The sequence below is a fragment of the Molothrus ater genome, chromosome 25 (genome assembly GCF_012460135.2).
Source record: "Molothrus ater isolate BHLD 08-10-18 breed brown headed cowbird chromosome 25, BPBGC_Mater_1.1, whole genome shotgun sequence".
NCBI classification, from domain to species: Eukaryota; Metazoa; Chordata; class Aves; order Passeriformes; family Icteridae; genus Molothrus; species Molothrus ater.
In genome coordinates, this window is record NC_050502.2 from 1027566 (window position 1) to 1051398 (window position 23833).

Here is a 23833-nt window from a genome sequence, read left to right on the forward strand (position 1 = left end):
GCACCGGGCACCCCATGGGGCTACCTCATACCTGGCACCGGGCACCGGGAAACCCCCACTGGGGTCGCCTCACACCGGGCTCTTCACATCAGCACCGAGCACGGGCACTGGGCACAGGCGCCTCGCGTTGGGGTCACCTCACACACAGCACTGGCACCTGGCGCTGACACCAGGGACTGCCAGCAGGCCCCTCATACCGGACACTGATACTGGGCACCAGCACCAAACACTTCACGTCCATCACCTCGCACTGGTCACGCATGCTGGTCCCTTCTCACCAGTGACCTTGCGCCGATCGCCACCCGCCAGTCACCCACCACTGCGGCCACCACCGCCACACGGACCTGCCAGGTCCTGCTGCGGCCACAGGAGAGAGGCGCTGGAGGCAGCTGAGGTGGTGGCACCTCCATCGTGCCTCCCCCCAGATCCAGAGGGCTCCTGGGAACCCAGGTTTGGTTTTAGAGCCAAAACATCACGAAAAAGCTGATGGGATACAAGCGAGGAGCCCGGGCGGGGAGCAGAGGGCAGTGGGGGGACAGCTTTCCCCCTGCTGTGGGATCCCCATCAACGGAGTCTCAATGGGAAAAGGGAGCCCTTGGACACTCCTTACTCCTCATACATGAGCCAGGGACAGGGACCCTGGGGGTTCACTCCAAACCACCCCAGCTGAGGTTCTGCCACCTCCATTCCAGCAGACCCTGGTCCCAGTGTTGCAGCCAGAGCATCTGAACTACACAAGGAGGGGCCGGCTGCTCCAGCCGCTCCAGCCAGAGGCACTCTGGAGAGGCGGTGCCTGGAGCAGGGAGGGCATCCCGAGGTTCCAGCCCAGCTGGGAGCTGCATCACCCAAAACCACTGCACACCCTAGTTTTGCTGCAGCAAAACCCCCTCCCAACCTTGCACCAGCCCCCGACAACATCACAGAGACAGGCAGGAGCTCCCACCGGATACCGGGGGCAGGGGAAGGGCCCTGCATGGGGCCATATCCCCACTGCAGCACCCAGGGGTGCTGGTTACCCCAACCGAAGGGACCCTCCCCTGCCCATCACTCTTGAAAAGGGCAGCTGAGTGTTCCCAAACGCTGGAGTCCGTCTGAAATTGAAGCGTCAGCATCAGCCCCGTGTGGTCCCTCTGCATCCCCCCATCCCCGCCCCATGGCTCGGACCGATTCCTCCGGCTCTGCGCCGTGGCAATTCCCGTAGTCACGATGTATGGGACCCTTCTGACGCTCCCCTGCCTCCTCTCCCTCCTGCTCTCCTCTCCTGCCTGCTTTGCTGCCTGCACAGGGCTTGGAGTCAGCACAGGTCGGGATGCACTCGCTGGGGACATCTCTGCGGACGAGGGGCCAGGTGTCACCAAAACCGGTCCCACTCTCCGTGTCCGGGACCGCACCCAACGTAAGGAACTCGTGTGAACTCGCCCTGCGGGAGGAGCAGGAGCCGATGGGAAGAGCCCTCTCCTGGCCCTGGATCCGCCACTGCAGCCTCTTACAGCTCATCGCCATCCCGTCATTAATTAACGGCTCCTGAAGCATCTGTCCCTGCTCCAGCATCGCTCTCCGGAGGGGAGAAAACAGATTTGGAGACTCCGCTGGAAGAGAGAGCTCTCCCTGCCTGCCTCAGCCTCCAGCCGTGCTCTGCTGCAGGCAGAGCAACTGGATTTGCACAAGGGACACCGTCCCACCTCTGTCCCCCTGTGCCGATGTGGCATCTGCCACCATCATGTCCTTTCAAATGGGAGATCAGATCAGACCTGGTGAGGAAAAAGGGGCCCTGGGAATGCCCACCCACCCTGAGCCCTCCTCCCCCCTGCTCACCTCAGGCAGGACCTCTCTCCCCCACCCCAGAAAAGGGACCTCCTGCTTTCCATGTCCTGAACTGCCAAGATTCCAAACCAGGAGCATTTCTGCCCACCCCAGACTTTACAGGAGTGTGACCTCGGGAGAGAGGTCCTCAATCCCTATAACTGTTCCCAGCATCCTGAAAACAGCCAAGATTTCAACCCAGGAGCGTTTCTACTCAGGCTCCCTTCATATTTTGCAGAAAAGCAACTACCAAGGACAGAGGGAGATGCTTTGAGGGCTTGAGCCCCTCTGCTCTGGAGACAGGCTAGGAGAGCTGGGGGATACTCAGCCTGGAGAGAAGGCTTAGAGCCCCTTCCAGTCCCTCTCCCTTCCAAGAGAGCTGGAGAGGGACTTTGGACAAGGGCCTGGAGGGACAGGACAAGGGGGAATGGCTTCAAACTGCCAGAGGGCAGGGTTAGATGGAATACTGGGGAGGAATTCTTGGCTGTGAGGGAGGTGAGGCCTGGCTCAGGCTACCCAGAGCAGCTGTGGCCACCCCATCCCTGGAAATGCTCAAGGTCAGGGACTTGGAGCAACCTGGGATAGTCCAAGGTGTCCCTTCCACTGAGATGAAGTTTAAGGTCCCTTCCCAAACCATCATATTCTATGATGTGTACAACTGCCCTCCCCTCTGCCACACAGGGCCAGAGCCACAGACACAGGACCAGGAGCCGACAGTACAGGAGATCACTTTATTGAATCCAATGGTGTTAGACAGACGACTGAGAAGAGACATGCCAGTTGGTGCGGGCAGTGTGGGCAGCAGGAGCTGACTTGGTGCAGGGCTGGATTTGTTTCTGTCTTTTCAGAATATCCTCAAGCCTTTTCCTGGCTTCCTTTTATGTTTCCTTTAAAATTTCTTTGAAGTAAAAACAACTAATCGTGGAAAGAGTCCAGATGGTGTTTGTTTGTTCCCTATGATTGTTCCCGCAGCTATATACAACGTGGGGCTGGGTCTCAACATCAGGTATAAAATGGAGCGAGTTTACAAACGTGGAGGGTGCAAGGAAAAAGCAAAAAACAGACAGGCGTGAGTAGAAATCTGGACCAAAATCTTAAAGAGAAATTTAAAAAGTGCTATAAAACCCCTCGGCAGGAATACCATGCAGTTAAGAAACACAAAACCCAGTCAATTACACAGATAATCTAGAACAGGAATTTGTCCATTTCATCTTTTATTTAATTAAAAAAAGGTTGGTTGTGTTTATTAGAAAAAAGCTAAAATTGTAAGGTTCAGGCCACCAGGCAGCAGCAGCTCGAGGGGGCAGGAGGGTGAGGCACTGGCATCACCCACCTCCAGCCCCTCAGGGGGACTCCCAGGGACCATGGGCACCTTTGGGGGCAACTGGCACCTCTGGAGGTGGCAGATATCACCTTGTGGGGTGATGGGCACCTTTGGGGACAGCAGGCACCTTTTGGGACAACAGGCACCTTTGGGAGTGGTGGGCACCCTTGGAGGTGGCAGGAGGATGAGTTAAAGCAATCCTTGGACCCTTTCCCTGGGGACAGAGGGGCTCAGCCCACAGCCAGGGGTTGGCCCCAGACAGCTGCCAGCCTTGGGGACAGGAGGTGCTTGGTGTAAGCCAGGAGGAATCCAGCAGGACCTGGCCCCTCCTGCCAGGTAAGCCCAGCCAAGCCCCCACCAGCTGATCCCAGGGGCTGCTGGCATGGCCCTTCTCCTTCCCCTGGAGATTCCTCCTGGATCACACCTCACGGGCCGCTCACCTCCAGCTGCTGGGGCCGAGGGGATGGCACGAGGGGCAGCCCCAACCTGGGGAGGGATGGGGCAAACCTGCAGGACACAGGCCAGGGGATGCTCAGCAGTGGGGGACGGCTACAGTTTGGTCCAGGTTTGGGTGGCTCCCTGGAGGAGTCAGAAAAGAAAGCTCAGGCAAGGCTGCCCCTCCTCCCACGGGACTCCTCAGGGCACCTGGGCACAGGGCAGCCCCCAAAGGTGCATCAGTCCCTTCCCTCCCTGGGCACCAGAGTCCCACGGAGGGTGCGAGGGGCTGGAGGGAACAGCTGCGTCCCCATTGCAGACCTCGAGCGGCTGCCGGGCCGGAGTCTCATACAATCAGAAAAGAAGTCAGCACAGCACAGTCATCACAGAGTACAAAAAAAACCCAAAACCAGGGACAAGGCGCAGGGCCGGGCCCCCCCAACCCACACAGGGCGTTCCACGACGGATCTATGTACAGCGAGTCCTCGACAGAAGAGAAGGCGAACAGAAAGCCCTAACGCCCAAGCCAGCATGGGGAAGAGATCCCGGAGATCCCCGCGGGGAGGGGCCGGGCTGGCTGGCCCCGGAGGCAGCAGGAGGCTGTCGGACAGACGGAGGAGTGGGAGGAGTGAGCACCATGGGGCGGCGAGGCGGGAAACACCGGCCAAGAGCACCGAGGGCAGAGGGGGCGGCAGCCTCCGGGGGCACTGCGGGAAATGCCCGTCCAGAGGGGTGTGGGGGGTCCCTGAAGGCCACACCAGCTGCAGCACAGGGGGCTGAGGCTGCCCAGTCCCCAGCCTGGCAGAGTTTGGGGACAGGGTGGGCTCAGGTGATCTGGCCCTGGGGTCACCTCTCCTCATATGTCTCTCCAGGGCACCAGAAGAATATGGGGGCTGAGATGGAGGGCAGCAGGGAGGGGGCCCCCAGAGCCCAAGTGGGCACAGGATGGGAGTGCAGACCTGCAGGGCACCCCACAGCCATGGCTGGGGACAGGCCAGTGAGGGTGCTGCAGGCAACAGTCCCAGCACCTTCATTCCATCCAGCCAAGCTGGCTTTGGGGACAGAGGATACTGGAGCAGGCTGTGACAGCATTGTCCCAAGCCCCACGTGCCCCCTTCCCGCATGGCCAGAGATTAAGGCACCACGGCAGCACCGGGGCCGACCCTCTCCGTGGAGTCTGGCCTTTTGACAATGCAGGATAAGGCCAGGAGGACACATGGCAGCCCCAGGTGCCCCCAGAGCACCAACACAGACCCTGCCAGGCTACAGGAAGGCACAAGGCCAGGGGGAGCAGGCAGCGTGGGGAGCAACCCCAGGCTCATTGACCCACAGCCCCAGGCCTGGCAGCACCAAGGGGATGAGAGGTTGGTTGGGCCCCCCTCCACCAAGGAGACAGGGATGGCATCCAGCTGCTCAGGCATGGGGCAGCAGCAGCAGCCTCCCCTTGCCCCAGTAGCTCAGGGAGGGGATGCTCTGTGGCATCCCAGCCTGGTGGGAGACACCATCCCAGTGCCCTGTGCCTTGGAGGAGGAGGGAGTTGCCATGTGAGGGGCTGCTCTGGGAGCCTCCTGCTGCCACCTGCCTCCACACTGGCCTCCAAGTCCCACCTCAGCCAACCTGTGCAGCCCCAAGAGGGGGGTTCAGGGACTGGAGATTGTTCAGTGAGCACCAGTTTTGTGACAGAGGTGGTTTGAGTGGTGGAACCAACAGCTGCAAAAGAAACCAAAGGGGAAGGACACTGCTGCCAGGGAAGCAGTAGGCACCAGGCCACAGGCTCCAGGCCAGGAGAGTGAAGTACCAGAACAAAAAAAGGGACCAAAGCAAAGTCTGGACTCGGCCAAAGGAAAAGGGGAAGGGGGAACCAAAATAAAATAAGAAAAGCAGGGTTTTGGGCTGGTCACAGCGGCTGCAGGTGGAACAGGGAATGCACAGAGAGCAGCCAGAGCCGTGCTGCCCTTGGCTGGCACGGGGTGGGAGCTCCACAGTGGAGGCTCCCGTGGCTTGGCCCAGCGGGCACAGAGGGAGCCAGAGCCCCTCGTGCCCATGTGCTCACCCTGCAGCCCCAGCTCCTCCCGTGGCCCCAGCCGTGGCCCAGGTGGCTCCCGCGGGGTCCCTGCCCCACGCAGGGGCCTTCCTGCAGCTCCTGGGAGCGGGGCTCAGCCTCAGGGTTGCCTTGGTCCCAAAGCCCAAGAGTTTGCAATAGAGACAGAAAAAAACCAAGAAGAGAAACCAGGATTCTCCTACCCCCAGGGCTGGGAGGGGAGATGGTAACTCGTGCTCTTTCACAGATGAGCCGAGTTTCCCCAGGCTCCACCAGGACACGCCAGAGCCCTGCTCTTCTCCTCTCCGCTTGCTCGCCAGCCCCACGCTCCTGGATGCCAAAGGAAAAGGAGAGCAGCCCAGCAGCAGCTCGCCTCCACCTGGGCTGGCACATCTGGGCCTCACAGAGTCGACTGCAGGTCGGGGTCCACCATGGTCTCACGGTCTGGAGACTCAATGTAGTTGGCAGCTTCCTGGAGCTTCAGCAGCATGGCCATCTGTGGGGACAGGAGCATGGCAGGAGCCCGAGGGGGACACAAGGCCCACAGGTGACTGGGGAGGCCACTTGGCCCTTCTTGCCCTCCCAAACCAGCCTTGCTGGAAAGCTCCTTAGAGGGTAAAGCAAGTCCCAGAGATGCTGCAAAATCCCTCCCTTGTGCCAGGATCCAGCCTCGAGCACAGCTGGAATGCTCAAGACTCAGTGTGCCAAAGCAGCATCAGCTGGCATCACCTGTGGAGCCAGCAGCCTCTCCAGGTGACACATCAGGCATGCCTGTCTGTGGCTCTGCACATGGACATGATGCCTCGTGGAGTGTCATGTCGTGCCCTTTCACTGGTATGTCACCAGGTGTCCTGGTGTGCAGCCCACGTGCCAGTGCCACCACCCCTCACCCACTGCTCCTCCTGGGAGCACTAAGTGTTTCTGCATCCCCTAATCAGGCTTTTTACACTGAGAATTAACTGGGAAAGCAAAGCTCCGCCCTGCTCTGCCACCAGCTCCTCCCAGCCCCTCCTGCTGGCCAGCCTACCAGCGGGTCCGAGTCCAGGGAGCTGGGCGTGGTGTCCTTCACGGTGCGCTCCTCAGGGGGGGACACGGTGCTCTGGGGCCCGATGGTGGGCGGGGGCAGGTGGTACAGCTTGGACTGGTCCTGCTGTGCTGACGGCCAGGGCAGGGTGTCCCGCACCCACTCCACGGGGTCCTCCCAGGCTGCCTTCTGCCCATGCACCTGTGGCAGGGATCAAGGGGCAGCCATGCCCTCAGCACATGCCAGAGCCAGCAATGTGGCACCCTGAGCCCCCCAGGACAGTGCCATGTGCCACAGCAGCCACATGGTACAGGGACTGACAGAGATTTACACCCACCATCCCAGGGCCTCCCCTCTGCCCCCGACCCATGATGGCTGTATCACTGTGTCCCCACCCTGCTTTGTGCTCTCATGTGCCAGCAGCACTGGCTACCTTGAGCCCATCTTTTGCCCCCTCCTGCAGGTAAGGGATGATGGAATTGTTCCACAGGTCGATGAACCAGGTCCTGAAATCCTCAATTCCAATAGGGCAGGACAGAAAGAAGCAGGGACCTGCGGGGGGAAGGCAGACAGTGGAAATGGGAGCTGGGTGCCCCTCCTCCAGTCACTGGGCCTGAGGCTCAGAGCACTGAGGTGGACACACCTGGCTGGAAAGGGGCCCTTGGGTACAGTGACTAGACACCATCCACCTGCACAGCAGACAGACAGCATCTCCCAGGCAAGGAAGGGGGCTGCCAAGTTCAATCTATCCCCCAAAAGCCTGGTGAGGCATGGGGGATTAACCTGGGAAAACACAGCTCCTCCATGCCCAGGGAAGGGTGCTGGGAGGACTGGCAGCCTTGGCTGACACCCATAGTGACAGCTCCCAAAGGAACAAAGACCCCCCAGAGAAGAGCAACGCTTGTGTGCATCACCCACCAGCTGTGGTTTGTGGGACTGGGAGACACAGAGAACACATCAACCCCCCCGAGCTCCTCTGGGAGGGCTTGGTCCCAGTTCCCAGGGAGGATTTGGTCCCAGTCCCCAGGGAGGGTTTGGTCCCAGTCCCCAGGGAGGATTTGGTCCCAGTCCCCAGGGAGGATTTGGTCCCAGTCCCCAAGGCTCCTCACAGCCTGGGGCAGAGGAGGAAGGTGAGGCAAGGCCGTACCGATGAGGAAGTCGGATGTGCTGTGTTTTTCCAGGAAGGTGTGCAAATGGTACCAGAGCTTGGGCACCCAGTCCAGCACCCGCAGCAGCTCCTCCTTGTTGGCGTTGATGTCCGTGTCAGACTCCAGCAGCTTCCGCCGCAGGTAGCGCACCAGGAAGCCATTGGCTGGCTCCACGTTGTTGGAGAAGGTCAGCATCCTGGGGGAGGACTCCAGTGGTCAGGACTGGGTCTCCACACAAGCTGCCCGGCTCCCCAGCACTCTTGAGGCCCTCCTTGCATCCCCACCCTGCATTTGTCTGAGGCTGGGGAATATCAGGTCCTTTTGGGATGGCAGGGACAGGCCTGGGGGCTCAATCCTAATCAGGGTCCCCAGCCATAGGATGTGACCACAGAAACACCCAGGTGTGTGTTCTGTGATGGCAAGTGATGGCTCCTGTCCCCCAAAACCGCACAAAGATGATCCCCAGGGATGTACAATTCCTACCTGAAGCTGAGATGGAGGCCATGGTTTGGGGTCATCTTCACAGGCTGGTTGGTAGTGCCAATAATATACGGACTGAGTGAGTGACAGAGAGAAAAGATTCATGAGAAAAAGCCTCTGAGTCACCCCTGCCCAAGGCAGAGCTGATCTGGTCACAGCAGACATGTGCAGCCTCATCCCTACAGCCCAGCGACCTCGGTGAGAGCAGCGGGGAGCGTGTGTGTGCCATGGGGCTGCACTGGAGGGGTGCAGAGGGGCTCTCACCATTTGTGGTACTTGCAGGTGAGCGCCCCGTTGACGAGCTCGCTGATGGAGCCCGCCTCGCTGAGGTCGTCCAGCAGGATCACCAGCGGCACGTCCGCCGTGCCTGTCTCCCGGTCGATCTGGTTGGCCAGGTTGGACAGGTACAGCTGAAGATCCTGGAACAAACAGGTCGGGTGTCACATGTGGGGCCATGGCATGACGGCCACAGGGACCACGGCACCAGTGCCCACAGGGACACTGCTGTGTGCCCTCACCTTGCAGGACTGCTGGTGCATGTTGAAGGTGCTGACGATGCCCTCGGTGACGTCCCGACCCGAGCGCTCCACCAGGTACTCGGCCAGGCGGTTGGTCAGGTAGGTCTTGCCGGTGCCACTGGGCCCCGAGAGGATGAGGCGGCGGTGTTTCAGCAGGAGGCTGATGTAGTGCTGCATCATGGGCTTGGGGATGAGTGTTTCGAACACCAGGCTGTCCACGCACTTCTCTTTCAAGCCTGTGGGCAGGGGAGGGCTGAGGGTCCACTCACACCCTGTAACCCCCCCAGACAGCAGGGACATGGCACAGCCATGGAGCCCCTCTGCCACACTGACCTTTGAGCGTCACGACAACGCTGGTCAGGCCCCGGCGGCACAGCGGCAGCTCCGGCGGCTCCGTGTCCAGCACCCGCTTGATGTGGCTGATGCTGTAGCCGTAGATGGACTCGGTGCTGAGCCCCAGCGTGGATGCAGGATCCATCTTAGTGATGTAATCCTACATGGAGAAGGACAGGGCTGTCAGACAGCAGTTCCAAGAGAGCTTGGAGAGGACCTGGGCCAAGAATAGCAGGCCTGGTGGAGCAGTGTCAAAGGATGGCTCTCTAAAGAGTGCTCTTTTTGCTCCTACCTTGAAGACCTGGCAGACAGCCTCATCCAGCATCTTCCAGTCTACCTTCCCGCTCACCTTGGTCCAGCCCAAGAAAAACTCCTGCTGCTTGAGGTCCTAGGAGCCAAGGTAGAAGTGTGCAGTGCTGCAGCACCACATCCAGCCCTGGGAGGCATCCTTTGCCCCTTTGTCAGGGCCATGACACCGTGACAGGTCAGGCTCCCCATAGAACCCACACTCACCCCCTTGATGATGTGCTGGGGTGGCATGCGCACCACAATCCGCAGTGTCAGCTCATCCTTCTGGGTGCCAGAGCTGACAGCATCCATGGGGGACATGTCTGGGGATGGAGCAGTGAGGCTGTGCTTGCCAGAGCTGAGCCAGCAGGCCTGGCTGTGCCCAGCCAGAAGCAAATCCTGCTGTGGCCAACAGCAGCACCAGCAGCACAACAGATCCCCTGCTCACTCCAGGTGAGCAGCAGCACATTGCCACCACACACACTCCTCCCTATCCAGCCCTTCCCCATCTGCCAGCAGCTCTATCACCCCTACCTGCATCCCCCGGGCTGGGGCTGAAGGCGTGACCAATGGTGAGACCCAAGGAGCGCCGTGGTGAAGAGGAGGCCGATGTGCTCGTGATGTGGCTGGGAACAGCACCTAGCACTGCTGAAGGCCCAGGGGCCACCTTGAGACGGTCATTCTCAGCCTTCAGGAGATCCACCTCCAGCTGAGGCACAACAAGGCAAGGCACAGGGTAACGAGCTGTACACCAGCAGCACTCTGGGGTGCAGCATGGTGGTGAGAATGCAGGGACTGTGGGCACCTTGGTACTGAGAGCAGCCAGGCTGCTGGCAGGGGTCCTCACCTGCATGTTGTGCATGGTCTCCCGCAGCTGCTCCAGCTGGTGGGCCGAGTTAAGGGCCTCCAGGCGGATGTCTGTCAGCTTCATCTCCTTCTCCCACAGCTCTGACCGCAGCTCTGACACCTCCTTCTTCTCAGGCTCGCCCTCACTGTGGGCCTGGAAGAGCCTAGGCCAAGGGAGAGACCAGGTCTCACACATGTCCCTGGCAGGAGCCTGCTGCCCCTGCCACTTGCCCTCCCTGGCCCCACGTACTCAGCCGTGTCAATGCCCACAGAGGAGGATGTGGAGGACTTGATGGAGGGCGAGGCAGTCTCTGTGGAGCCATGCTGTAGCTTGGGGGAGGAGGGGGCTGACGAGTCTGGCGTGGCGATCTCCTCTATGTCAGAGTAGGACGAAGCCGACTTGGGGCCCTTCTTGATGCTGAAGGCCTTATTGAAGGAGCTGCGTAGCTACAGGAGAAGGAAAACTTGTTAGAGACAGTCCAAAGTGCAGCCTCACAAGCAGAGACCTGGCCTGTCTGTCCAGGACCCACAGACAGTCTGAGCTGGGACCAGTACAACCACACCCACCACAGAGGGAGCACCTCCACCATGCTGGGGAAGGCTGCAGCCAGACCCCACTCTGCTGGCACAGCCCTTTGGGCAACACTCACCCCAGCCTGGATGGCACCAGAGCCCCAAAGAGTGGGACCTATGTCCTGGTCAGGATGTCTCCCAGCTCTGCTCCCCACCAGCACCTACACCAGGCTGTTCAGGCATGGCACCAACACCCTGGTCCATCAAGAACGGCCAATCCATCCCCACATTCACCCCACCACAGCCATTTCAGCAAGAGGCATTTATTTCAGGGATGTCCCTTGCTCCAGCCACTACCGAGCCAGGGTCCTGCCCCACACCTCCCTCTGCCCCGTGGATCCTGCTGGAAGCACAGAGGGGTAGCCAGCCCTCCACAGAGCATGCAGGTGTCTCACCTGAGCATGCAGCATGCACACAGCACACACAGAGCAGTGGTGGGTGAGCAGTGGGCTGGGGCCAGGAAGGGGGATGGACACTGCACAAACTAGACCCAAACTGGGTCCCACCAGCAGGTTGGAGAGCAGCAGGACGAGCACCCTGGGCTCACAACATGTGCCCTGGACTGCCAGGGCCTGCTCCAAGGGAAGGTGGGAGAAAGAAGGGATGGTGAGCACACTGGATCTGTCCCAATCCCCACAGGAACTAGCAGACTGCTCTAGGGTGTTCCCAAAAGCAAAAGCATTGCATTGTAAACAAAGTAGGTATCCAGCTCTGCTGATGGTGGGAGCAGGGAAACACTGAGACCTATGTGGGTGCTGGCAGAGACAGAGCCACTTGAGACCACATCAGGCAGCCCTGGAGAGGCAGAGATGGGCAGTGCACTCCAGTGTCCTCAGTGACACTGGCAGGGCTGCACCAAGGCCTCCATCCCAAAAGATCCAGGAAGATTACAGGAAGTCAGGAGAGTGCCTGCCTTCCCTAGGCAAGAAGGGGACTGTTCCCATCCATGGGGCAGGTCCCATGTGAGCCTTTCCTGCTGTCTGTCTATGGCAGTTCAAGGCCCTCCTTGTGGGTGCATATTTGTCCTTAGCATCAAAGGAAGCAGCCAAGGTGGGCACAGCCTGGCTGGGGACCCAGGATGGCCTGTGCTGGGGTTAGTGCCAGTGGGATGGATGGGATGGGGAGTGTATGAGCACCGTCCCATGAAATGGAGCAAAGGCCCTGGCTGGGCACAGGTGGATTGGACACCGTGGGACTTACCTCATACACCTGGAAAAAAAGGGTTGAGGTCAGCATAGGGGAAGAGAAACAAAACAAAGCAAGACTTAATTGCACATCCAGCTCAGAGCTGCCTGGTGCAGGGAAGGAGCTGCCCGGCCGAGGTGCCAGCCCTCCACACTGTCAGAGCCTGCGTGCGCAGGAGGGAGACATGGGGAATACACAAGGAAGCAGGCATGCAGGGCCAGGGCTGGGAAACTCCTGAAGGGGCTGGAGAAGTCCCAGCCAACAATTCAAGACACAAATCCATGGCAGTTACACTCTCCTCACCACTGCTGTCCCCAGAGGACAGGGAGCACCAACACCCCAATGCCAAGGCAGACTGAGAGCAGTTGGTTTGTGGGGCTGACCTTGAGCAGACCCTGCCAGTGGCTCCCCAAGCCCCACTTCTCCTGCCAGTGCCCCATCCAACCCACCCAGCTCTTCTTCTTCTTCTTCTTGGCGTCAGCGTCCTTGCTGCTGCCAATGCTGGAGTGGCTGGTGATGCTGTTGAGGCTGGAGATGCTGTCAGAGGAGTTCTGCCGCTTGATGCGTAGCTCTGGGGTCCACCAGAGAAGCAGGAGAGATTGGGAAAGGAGGGATCAGTTACCTGCAACTGTCCCAAAACCAGAGCACCCTATGGTCCCCCCTCCCTACACCCAATTCCTCCTCCCACCCAACACCTTCTGAGCTCTTGAAGCCACCTTGTAACAATGACGTGGGACTCAGACACCACATGGGCACTGCCAGGGAGATGCCCAGGGCACATATCATCCTGCTGCTGTCCCAGGCCATCTTCCTGACAGCTCCTTGCACTCACAATGGGGTTTTGGGGCTACAAACAGCACTTATGGGAACAAAGTGAATAGCAGCAGGCAAAACTGGCTGTTGGCAAAGGGCCTGGCAAGGTCTCCCAAGATTGACAAACAACCATTCCCCTACATGCCAGCACTGTGACCTCCCATGGTGACAGCTCTGGCTGTACATTCCTGGTTTCAGATTCTCAAGGATCCCAGGTGGAGAAAGGCTGCTGCCTGGGGCACCCTGCCGCCAAATGAACTTCCCCCACGAGAGGGTGTGCCCTGGGGCCCTGTGCCAGTCCCAGCAGGAGCATCCCAAATCAGGAAGGGCTGCAGCATCATGCCTTACCTTTGGGGGTGACATCAGTGCCATTCAGAGCACCCTGGATCACAGCCTGGGCCTCTGAGTTCTTCTTCTTCAGGAAGTCAATGGTCTCTCGCAGGTCCAGCAGCTCCGTGTCCTGGGGCAGCAGAGTTGGGAGCCATGGAGTGCCCACTCAAGAGCACCCTTGGGCAATCTCCCAAGTCCAGCATCCCCCAGCCCCACAGCACACCCACCTTCTCCTCGGCGGTCTCAGCCAGGTGCCGCAGGCGGGATGTCATGCTCACCAGGCTCTGCTCAAAGGCCGCCACCAGGTTGGCCTGGGAGAAGCGGAGAAACAGGTGAGCCCCAACATCTGGGCAAAAACCCATGGACAGGTGAGCACCCGCTGCCAGGTGTGGGATGCAAAAGGCTGAAGGGAAATCAGGGCTTCCATGGGCACATCCAGCACCAGCCCTACGCCCTGCAGGGATGGAGTGGGGTGCCCCATAGGGGCTCCCATGGGGACTCACGTTAGCAGACAGCTGGGACGTCAGCGTGGCCACCTTCTCCTGTGAGGACTCCAGCTCGCGGCGCAGCTTGCGGATTTGCTGTGGGGAGAGAGCGGAGATGAGAGGGGCCAGGCACTGCCCTCACTGGGGGCAGGGGCAGGCGTGAGCAAAGGGTGTGGGCTCACCTCAGACTGCATCTTCTCCTCAGCCTGGCAGCGTGAGAGCAGAGAGGGACAGACAGACAGAGGCAGGCAGTCAGGGGGGCAGCGAGGCACAGACAGGCTCAGCAGCAGGCAGAGGCATGCACAGAGCCCCCCCCAGTCCCACCCGGATCCCCCAGCCATGCACAAAGCAGCACAGCAGCACGGAGGCGGCTCTTACGGAGGAGTAGGTGGAGGACGCGCTGGAGGCCAGGGACAGCACCGATCCATGAACTGCAACACAGGAAAACCCGAGCTGTCAGGGTGCCCTGGAGAGCAGCACCCAGGGCCAACAGGTCAGGGCACACCTAGTGACTGGGCTCTCAGGGGGGGCCTGGGGGAGGTACAGGGTGGGATGGCAGCTGCTCAGCACTGCTCATTTCTCGGGGCATGCCCTCCACCTGCACCCTCCTCTCTGGGGAACCCAGGGGCTCTGCTGCCCTCCCTGTCTGCTTGGATCCCCTCCTTCCCAGTGTCACAGCACCCTGGGGGCAACCCAAGGACACTGAGTATCCATGGGGGTCAGGGCAGACCCAGGGCTGATGCCAGCATAGAGTCCAACAGAGCCCTCAGCGTTGCTGTCCCTGCTCTGATGCCAAAAACGGGACACAGCCACCCATCCAACAATGCCATGGCAGCACCAGCAGGAAGGGACAAGGGTGCAGGGAGCCCCACCAACCCTCTGCAGCCTCCTCTGCCTGGGCAGGAGCACAGCACATTCTCACCATCGTCCACAGGGTCCCGGAAAGAGCCCGAGCGGATCATGCCCTTGGACTTGTCGGCCAGGGAGAGGGTGCTGCCCATCTGGGAGGTGCTGTACAGCTCGAAGGTGGAGTCGTGGGTGGGGATGCTGTTGGAGCGGGTGATCCGCGGGGCTGTGGTGGCAGTGGGGCTCACTGCAAGGAGAAAGCAGGGAGGAGGCAGGGTCAGAGCCACGCTGGGGACCTGCCATCAGGATGGGGAAGCAGGACTGGGAGCAATCCATGAGAGCTGTGATGCAGTGAGGAAGCAGGGATTGTGGTCCCAAAGCAGGGAGGGGCTGGGGAAAGCTAAAAGGCAGGTTGATGCTGGGAAGACCTGGACACCAGCATCAAGGTAATCACAGGGCTGAAAAACAAATCCATTACCCCAGGGCCAAGTGGATACCACTATGCCAAGGCCCAACACCGGCAGGTGCAGGGGTGCAGCCTGCTGCCCCAGCTTGTCTGCCTGGACCCCCTCAAACCCTCCAGGAACATGCAGGTCCTGGTCAGATCAGGGCAAGGTGTCTTGCCCTGCCAAACACCCCCAGAGGAGCAGTTATGGCCTGAGGCCCAAAGGTGGATAAGATGCCCTAAAGCAGAGGTGATGGACATCCGGTCCCAGTCCAGCACCCAAAGCACCAGGTGCTGGTGTTGGTGGTGTCAAGGAGACAAGCAGCGCCCAGGGGAGCACCAGCACATCACACAGGGAGCAGGGGGAGCAGGAGGGAAGGGGCTGGCAGCGAGGGCACTGACCAATGCTGGTGAGCGGGCCCTTCCCGACCAGCGCCATGGGGAGGGCGGGGGGCGAGGGCAGCTCCTGCTGCTCGTCCGACTCGGGCAGGCCGCTGACCGCGTGGGAGTGGCGCCGCTCCTTGGCCTCCTCCTGGGAGTGGAGCTGGTACCTGGGGAGCCGCAGACAGGCATGGTAAGATCGACCAGCACCGTCCAGCTCCCGCCCGCTGCACTCAGCCCAGCTTCCCTGGCTCAGGGGCACTGGCCTGGAAAGCCCCCCCTTCCCACCACAGCACCACACAAAGTCATTTGGGCTCTTTTACCTCAACCCCTTCTTGGGCAGTGTGTTCCTGTCGCGGTTGGCACTGGAAGGGAAGGAAAGATCAGTGACATCCCTGCATAGACTAGGGAAGGAACCGTGGGGATTGAACTGTAGAAACAGGGAGCTTTTCCCTGGAAATGTAGCAGGAAGAGACTCTGAAGCAGGCAAAGGACATGGCGGAACAGCAGGGAGCAATGTGTGCCCATGAAGGTGCCGCAGCAGCCCACCAACCTCCTTCCAGCCATACCTGTCCAGATGTGAGAGCCGGGGGCTCCCACTCCAGCCCAGCTCTCCTGCCTCTTCCTCTTCCTCTTCCTCCTCTGCGTTGGCAGGGGGTGCAGCAGCAGGGACGGTGGTGGTGGTGCTGCCCCCTGAAAAGGCACTGGGCAGACTCATGGGCATCTGAAGGGATTCCATGCTGCGGTGAAGGCCAGAGAGCTTGGGGTACATCCTGCCCTCTTTGGGGACACTGAAGCCACCCATGAGCTCCAGGCCCTGGGAGAAGCTCGCCGAGTTGATGTTGAGGATGGGGGCAGGGCTGGGGCTGAAGCAGGGCGCAAGGTGCCCACCAGCTGGATGCAGGTCCTGGAGCTTGGCAGTGTGTGGGGTGTGCAGCTCGCTGGAGGAGGGCAAGTCCAAGCTGTTGGAGTTGACCTTGTCCAAGTTGGCCAGCGAGGGAGGCTTCACGTAGGTCTTGGCAGCTGCTCTGGAGGGGGAAAATGGGTAAGGAAACAGGTGAGACTCAGGTACTGGTCTGGACATGCCAGGCACCTGCTGCCCTCAGAGGTAGAAGGACCATACCTGAGAGGTGTAGGGGGCAGTTCAGCCACCTTGGCAGCTGGCGGGAGGTTGGCCTGGGCTTTTGGGGTGCTCTCAGGTGAGCTGGCACTCTTCAGGGTGCTGCACTCAGAGTCAAGTGCCACTGCCTTGGCCTTGGCCTTCTCCTTCTCACGGTCTGTCTGGTTCACAGGGGCCGGTGTGCCACGGCCAGTGCCAACCTTGGATGGCTCCTTGAGCCGCGACACCGAGATGCCACCCGGCTTGGTGCTCAGCAGGCTGGGGTCAATGCTGCTGCTGACCGGCCGGGCTGCGCTGCGGCCTCCGGTCACGCTCATGGAGCTGGACTTGGCCGGCCGGGGCAGGCTGCGGTACTGGATGTTGGAGCGAGCCCCTGGTGCCAGGAACCCAGGCTCAGGTGCGTTGGAGACATCGAGGCTTGTCTTCCTCCCACTGACTGGCTTAACAGGGATGCCAGAGCTCTTCTGGATCTTGCCAAGAGTGGCCGAGCCCCCAGCCTGCATGACAGTGGCCGTGCCAGTGGCAGGAGCTGGTTTCTTGTAGCCAAAGGAGCTGGAGGATGAGGGGCGTGTGAGCCCTGATGGCGGCTTCTTGGCGTCAGCGGTGCGGTCACGGCCGGCATCAGAGGAGGAGCGCTGCAGGCCCGTGTTCTTCACTGACAGCTTGCTCTTGTCGGTGGCTTTGGTCTCTGGCTTGCCTGGTGGCAAGAAAGGACAGGTTAGTGTCCCTGGAGGCTTTGGGGACATTTGGAAGTGAACAAGCCCAGACAGGATATGAACACCAGACTTGCAGGTATGTGATGGAGAAGGGACATGCTAGACCATTGGTGCACTCAACGGTTCCCCAGCCTGGTGTGTGGACATGAGACCATGGGCAGGCACAGACCCCCAGCCTGCCTGCAGCCCACAACACAGCCCTGCCTCCCCTTCCAGCCCACACCCAGCTCCCAGGCCTGAGCATGGCCATAGGCCATCCCATAGCCCACATGCTTGGGGAAGGCACACAAAGACAGCACCCAACATTCTTTCCATTAAAGGAGCTGGACCCTGCCCAAACTGGTTTTTACCTGCCACTTTGAGGGTGCTCTGGGCCATATGAGTGATGGGGGAGGTCACAGCCACTGGAGGAGTCTTGCCCTTCTTGAGGGAGCCCGGGGTGCCCAGGCTGACAGGCTTCTTCAGCTCACCACCCTTGGACCCCTCCTCTCCACCCTCCGAGGGCTCCCGCCGCCACTTGGAGGAGCCATGCTCCATCTTGAGGCTGCTGCTGTCGTAGTCCAGCTTCTTGGGTGCCTTCTCGTCCCCCTCACCGTACCAGCTCAGGCCGCTCTCTGCCAGTGAGCGCTTCTCCGAGTCCGTGCGCAGCTGGGGGCAGAGCAGAGTCAGGGGCACTCCTGGCACCCACCCCAAACCCATCCCCAGAGAACATCAGCCAGCTGGGAGAAGGATGCAGCAGACACCCTGTGCCATCCTTGTTTCCTCACACTGGCACCCTCCATGCCCTCTGTCCCACCAAGGTGTGGCAGGAAGGCTGGGATAGGTGCTGGAAAGGGTCTGGGTGCCACTGGCACCTACCGCTATGGCCGAGTTCCTGCGCGAGGCGGTGGGGGTGGAGGGCAGGGAGTTGAGCGAGGAGCTGGCATTGAACTCCTCTGAGCTGAGGTTGTCGGAGGCATCGCTGAGGCCGCTGCTGATGGAGCTGCTCTCATCCCAGCTGTGAGGGAGAGACAGCATCAGACCCCTGCTCAGCCCAATGGGTCCCACCACCGGCAGGATCTCCCTGTTCCAGGGGCTCCTGGTAGTGCCCATGGCAAGGACATGGCATGCAGGGCCCATGGCTGGCTCCAGCCCAGCCGTGGAATTGGCTCGTGTTCCTGTGGCACACAAGCCTCAGTGACCCTGCTTCTCCCCATTAAGGCTCTGTGGAGCTTTGGCAGGGATGGAGGGACATCCACAGCTGGCAACAAGCCCCCGGCAACCTGCTCTGACCCTGGAGGCAGGTTGGGATTGTCAGAAAGGACAGGACTGCTGGAATAAACAAACCAACCACTCTGTAGCATCCATCCTCCTGGGGTGGTCCCCACCCACTGTGCCCTACTGCCCCTCTCCAGCCCCCAGCAGCCAGAGGCAGCAAGTCTGGGATCTGCTGCTGTGCCAAGGTGGCTGCTCCATGCTGGGGCTCAGCCAAGTGTGCAGAAGCCCATCTGCAGGGCCATCAGTCAGCATCACACTGGGGCAGCAGCTGCCTGGGTGCCCCAAGGGCACAGCGGGTTCCACAGCACTGGGCTGTGCCCATGTCGATCTGGCACAGGCAGGCACGGAGCACCTTCCAGCAGGATGAGCACAGCACCTTTCAGGTCAGCAGCTGAGTAGGTCAGTGAAGCCTCGCAGCCTCCCAGGGCCTGTGAGGGGCTGGGGGAGACAACACTGAAACAGGCTGCACAGAGAAGCTGTGACTGCCCCATCAATGAAATGTTCAAGGTCAGGTTGGATGGGGCTTGGAGAAACCTGACCTACTGAAAGGTGCCCCTGACCATGACAGGGAGTGGCACAAGATGAGTTTTAAGGTCCCTTCCAACGCACACCATGCCATGATTCTGTGACAAGCTGTGGTGTAGGAGTGCAGCTGGGAGCTGCAGCCAGCCCTAGTCTCTGCAAGAGATGTCTGTTTATTGCATCAGGGCCACAGAGGTGCAAGTGAAGCCCAGCAAACAGCAGAGCTCCAATAGCAGTGGCAGAGCAAAAGCAACAGCCACCAACAGAGGCAGCTCCAACACCGTAAGACCTGCACTGCGTGTCCTGCTCTTTCCATAGGGGAGGAGTTCATCAGAGATTGGCCAAAGCCAGGATGGACACAGCCCCCTGTGCCCTGACAGCAGCTTCTGGGACAGAGCCAGCAGGTGCTGCTGCCCAGGAAGGGATTTCAATAGGATCATGCACTCAGGATATGCTGCTGAGCTCCTCAGCTCCAAGCCATGTCTTACCACCAGCCCTATGCCTAGGGTGAGTTCCCACTGGGATGGAAATCATCACCCCAGGATCTCCCAGCCTGGCATCACCTGGCAATGCGCAGTGCCAGGAGTGAGGCCAGGCTTCAGAGGACTGTGTCCTATGGCAACACGGCTGAGGCCACATGTGGTGCTGGGTGTCTCAGTCTGGCTTTTTGGGGCCAGACAGGGAAACCCCAAACACTCTCCCAGTCATGCATGCAACACCCCCACTGCCCTGGGCATCCAGAGAGCCACTGAGAAAGGGGCAGAGGGTCGGAGGTTAGGCCAAGGCAGGAGGTGACTCCAAATCCTCCTCGACAACCCTGTGCCAAGAAAAGACAACAAGCAAGGTCACATCCCAAAAATCATTAAAACCATGGCATGAGGCTGGGGAGCCAGTTGCACACTGTGAGGGTGTCCCTGACTCTCTTATGGGGCACACAGCTGGTGGACTGAGGGATCCCCCTAGCTGGTACGTGTATGCCATATGCGGCACAGCAAGGAAAGCCTCAACCACAGCACCACTGGCCCCGCAGCATGTACAAACTCCCGGAGTATGGCTGAGCCCTGGCACCTCGACTGGCACCCAGAACCCTCAAACAAGGGGCAGCCATGTCAGACTGTCACTCCGGGGCAAAACTGACCCTCTGCTTTGTGCTCCATCCCCTCCATCTTATCCAGAGCCATTCCCAGCTCCTGCAGACGATCCGGCACCGAACCTACCCGCCAGCAGCCCCGCGGCAGATCCCAGGAACGGGGATGCTCAAGGGCAGCGCGACCGTCCTGCCGCGCTCCGCGGCGCCGGCGGGCGGACGGGACCCGCTGAGGGCGGGATGGACCCGCACGGCCTCGGGGACGAGCACCCCGGCCCCAGCCCGCCGCGGGGAGGCGGCTGCACCGGCAGGGAGCGGAGGATGGAGTGGGAGCGCGGCGCGGTGCGCGGGGATGCTCCGCCCCGCCCCGGCCGCACCCCGACTCGGAGCCCCGCGCTCGGCAGTCCCGGGGTCAGACTCGGCGTGCGGAGGCACCAGAGCCCCGGGAGCCCCGCGGAGGACAGGCCCGGCCGTACTGCAGGTGCGGGGAGCGGGCCGGGGCGGAGGATGGGGGTGCCGGGGCGGAGGATGGGAAGGCAGCGGGAGCCGCCCCGATGCCCCGATGCCGCGGTGCCGGGCGCGGCCGCGCTGCCCCGACCCCCCCTTTCACCCCCCCCAGCGCGGCCGAGACAAAGCACCGCCCGCGGAGCGGCCCCGGGGCGCGGGGCTTTGTCTGCCGGGGCCGAGCTCCGGCCGCGCCCCCGCCCGCCGCGGTGCCCGCTCCCTGCCCGTGCCGTACCTGCTGGCGAGGCGCGGGGCGCGGCGCGGCCTCCCCGCCCGCAGCATCGTGCTGCCCGCGGCGCGGCGCGGCCCCGCCGGGCGGCCGAGAGGGGCGGGGGGCGGCGGGACCGCCCCGCTGCCCGCGCCTTAAAGCGACAGCGGCACAGGACCCCCTCCGCCGTCCATCGGCCCCTCCCCGTCCCCGCCGGGACGGGACCGGGGTCCCGGCTCCAAGCCTCGCCCGCCTCAGCTCCGCCACCATGTCTCCGCATTCTGCCCCGCAGCCCACGGCCCCGACCCCTGTCCCTGGTGTCCCCCAGCGTCCCCTCAAATGCCCGCAGAGCCCCCAAACCACGATTCACATCCCCAAACACAGCACCAGTGATCCCCAGTCCAGCCCGCTGTGTGATATCAGAGGGCATTCCTCAGCACTGGACCTGGGACCTGTGCCCCCCAAACCGCCCTGTTCTCTGTCCCCAAAGGAACCACCTCCTCGATGTGGGTCCCACTGTGGGGTGCAACCCACTGCTCCCAGCAACCTCAGTTCTCATCCCCAGAAAGGACATCCATGCCTGCCCTCCTCTGCCTTTCATTGACCAAAACCCCAACATTTGTCCCTTTTTTCTCTCTCTCTTCCATCACATCAAGAGCCATGCTGCAGGGTAGGGTCCTCACCAGGATGGTAACACCAGGGACAATTTTGCCAGCCCAGCCACGTAGGGCAGAGAGAGTTAACTGCAGCCTTGGCAAGACAGACCAGACCCTGCAGGCTGGGAAATAAGTAATTCCTTCCTTGAAGCAACGGCGACGCCTCTTGGCTCCTTCCCCACTGTCCCATCACTCACCACACAGGGCTTGTCCCAGCATGGCATGGCAGGACAGGGATACCTGACCATCCCTGTCCCCACTGATCAGCTCGTGCCCACACCCAGCAAGCCCTGGCAGGAGCTCATGGCCGGGGCTGGTGGTGCAGCCAGCCCGAGCTGCGGTTACGGCCCCACAGCCGCGTGCGCCAATGGGTGCGGCGGCACAGCCCGTCCAGCACCGCATCCCTCGGGTCCCTCCGGCCTGGCACCATGCCGGATGCTGTCCCGTCCCTCCTCTTCTCTTGGCTGCCTGCCTCAGCCCCGCCACGGCCGGCTCAGGCAGTGCTCAGAGCAGCTTCTGGGCAAATCTGGGCATCCCAGGTGGCAGGGGAGCCAGCCTGGCACAGCCCCTCAGAAAGGCAGCTTTGACCCAGCCAGAGCCACGGGCCTGCTGTGAGATAATGGCAGAGAATTGCTGCTGGTCACAGCAAACCCTTGGGCACCAGCACAGGCACTGAGCCCTGTACAGAGGAGTACCCCCAGCACATTTCTCAGCACAGGTTGCTGTTGGAGCTGGATGGTTTTGAACTCTCCTTGCTTCATCTACCTCATACCAGCACAAATACCTGCCCATGTAGCACCCAGACCCACTGGCACCAGCCAGGGCTCCAGACACTCATGTCCCTGCCAGGCTGGTCCAGCCAGCTCTCCACTGCCATCCTGAAGCCCACCCTGCATGGAAGCAAGCCCTGGTCTGCCCCGGCCCCTTCCTCCTGTGGCAGGGGAGGAAATGCAGGGTTTGCACTGAGGGGGTCTCACACCCCACATCAGCAGATCACTGGCATTGAGGGGGCTCTGTGGCACTGGTGCTCCCAGCCCCAGCGCATGCTGTGACTTGAGATAGGAGCAGTGAGGAAGGCACAGGCACAGCAGGGGCTCTTCACACCCTCCCCCTCTCCTCCACTTAATGGGGCAGAAAAAACAATTAGCTTCATAAATCCCGTTGAGGGGGTTGGGAGCTCCCCATGGATGTGGGCAGGGCGGGGCTCTGCATCTCCCTCACATCCACATCAGGAACCAGAGTGTAACAACACTCCCTGACTTCCCTGATCCCCACAGCCCTGTAAACCCCTCTGTACCCTCCAGGATGCCCCCCAGACCCCCAGGTACCCCCTCAGAGAACTCCAGCCCCTACAGAGAGTCGGGCTACCTTGACCCTAGGTGTCTCCTGCTTGGATTTTGAGTACTACGATCTGTCACCTTTCTCTGAAGCTGCACTCAGAGGAAAAGGAGTCTGCAGAGATCCGGCAGATGGGGAAACTGAGGTAGGGAAGGGGGATCTGACGTGCCTGAGCTTCCCCAGCAGAAGAGGATCAACATCACATCCCGCAATTGATTCAGGACCCCATTCTCCAGGCAGCACTGCCTCTGGTCTCTGGTCCCCCAGAACCCTGAGGGGTGCAGAGGACTCTGCCACAGGACCCTTGAGTGTGGTCCCTGCAAGGGGGGACCCATGGCCAGGCTGTGCCTCCACCCCAGCCCTGCACCATCAACCTCAGTAACAGTGGGGTCTGATTTCCCTGCGGCAGCAAGGCTGAGGCCATGGGGGGGTCACCCAGCACTCACTGCCTGCTGCAGTGACATCAGCCATGGACCCCAACCACACTCCTGGCTGAGAGCTCACCTCTGGTCACCCCTCTGCTCCCCCTCAAGTGGTGGAAACCCTGGAGGAACTGTGTCCCGGTGCGGGGATCTCCGCTGGCAGTTTCGGTGACATGTGGAGCCTCACCCGGGCCATGGCGGCACCCGGGGCTGCAGGGGCCACGTGCAATGCTCAGAGAGTCCCAGGGCAGTGCCGGGGTGGGGAGCAGAGTGACTCAGCTCGGTTGTGAAATTCCTATTTTTCCTGTTGTCTGGACGAGCTGGTGACCTCGGACACCTCAGTCCAGAGTAGCCAGGCTCCTCCAGGCAGCAGGGTGGCACATGGTAAAGCCAGGTCTTGAGGTCCCCAGGTGGCACAGGTTTAGGTCAGATTCTCCCCAGCAGCTTTCCCCAGGGCACATGGGTGTGTGAGGTCCAACCCTGCATTTGGCTCTGCCCTGTGTCCGTATCCAGCCTCATCAACAAGCCACAGGGGCCAGCAGCTTCCTGCATCTTGGGCGTCACTGACCCCCAGGTGCCCTGTACCCCCAAGCCTCACAGCCCCAGGATTCCCTTCCCAAAACATGCCTCATGCAGCTGCTGTCACATCCCCAGGGGCCAGGGATCAGCACTGGGTGCCTCAACCCAAACCCCAAAAGATGGAAT

The 23833-nt window shown here is 61.1% G+C and overlaps 1 protein-coding gene across 2 annotated transcripts in view; it reads right to left on the reverse strand.

Annotated features, from left to right (window-relative positions):
* Window positions 1-2520: 2520 nt before the first annotated feature.
* Window positions 2521-23833, reverse strand: part of NAV1 (neuron navigator 1) — a 61597-nt gene continuing 40284 nt past the window's right edge. Inside the window, exons 6-31 of one of the 2 annotated variants that reach the window (XM_036398278.2) lie at window positions 17993-18131; window positions 17485-17782; window positions 16422-17115; window positions 15868-16326; window positions 15622-15663; window positions 15320-15468; window positions 14549-14719; window positions 14005-14057; window positions 13809-13832; window positions 13645-13722; window positions 13369-13452; window positions 13160-13271; window positions 12448-12569; window positions 10491-10687; window positions 10242-10404; window positions 9929-10103; window positions 9620-9717; window positions 9399-9494; window positions 9107-9266; window positions 8774-9009; window positions 8520-8674; window positions 8259-8330; window positions 7775-7971; window positions 7061-7179; window positions 6631-6828; window positions 2521-6099 (exon numbers count right to left, since the gene is read on the reverse strand). In XM_036398278.2, coding sequence (XP_036254171.1) covers window positions 6004-6099; window positions 6631-6828; window positions 7061-7179; window positions 7775-7971; window positions 8259-8330; window positions 8520-8674; window positions 8774-9009; window positions 9107-9266; window positions 9399-9494; window positions 9620-9717; window positions 9929-10103; window positions 10242-10404; window positions 10491-10687; window positions 12448-12569; window positions 13160-13271; window positions 13369-13452; window positions 13645-13722; window positions 13809-13832; window positions 14005-14057; window positions 14549-14719; window positions 15320-15468; window positions 15622-15663; window positions 15868-16326; window positions 16422-17115; window positions 17485-17782; window positions 17993-18131 — 4387 coding nt within the window. In that variant the 3' untranslated portion in view covers window positions 2521-6003. The remainder of the gene's footprint in view (window positions 6100-6630; window positions 6829-7060; window positions 7180-7774; window positions 7972-8258; window positions 8331-8519; window positions 8675-8773; window positions 9010-9106; window positions 9267-9398; window positions 9495-9619; window positions 9718-9928; window positions 10104-10241; window positions 10405-10490; window positions 10688-12447; window positions 12570-13159; window positions 13272-13368; window positions 13453-13644; window positions 13723-13808; window positions 13833-14004; window positions 14058-14548; window positions 14720-15319; window positions 15469-15621; window positions 15664-15867; window positions 16327-16421; window positions 17116-17484; window positions 17783-17992; window positions 18132-23833) is intronic. The other variant, XM_054517271.1, reaches the window with a different exon arrangement.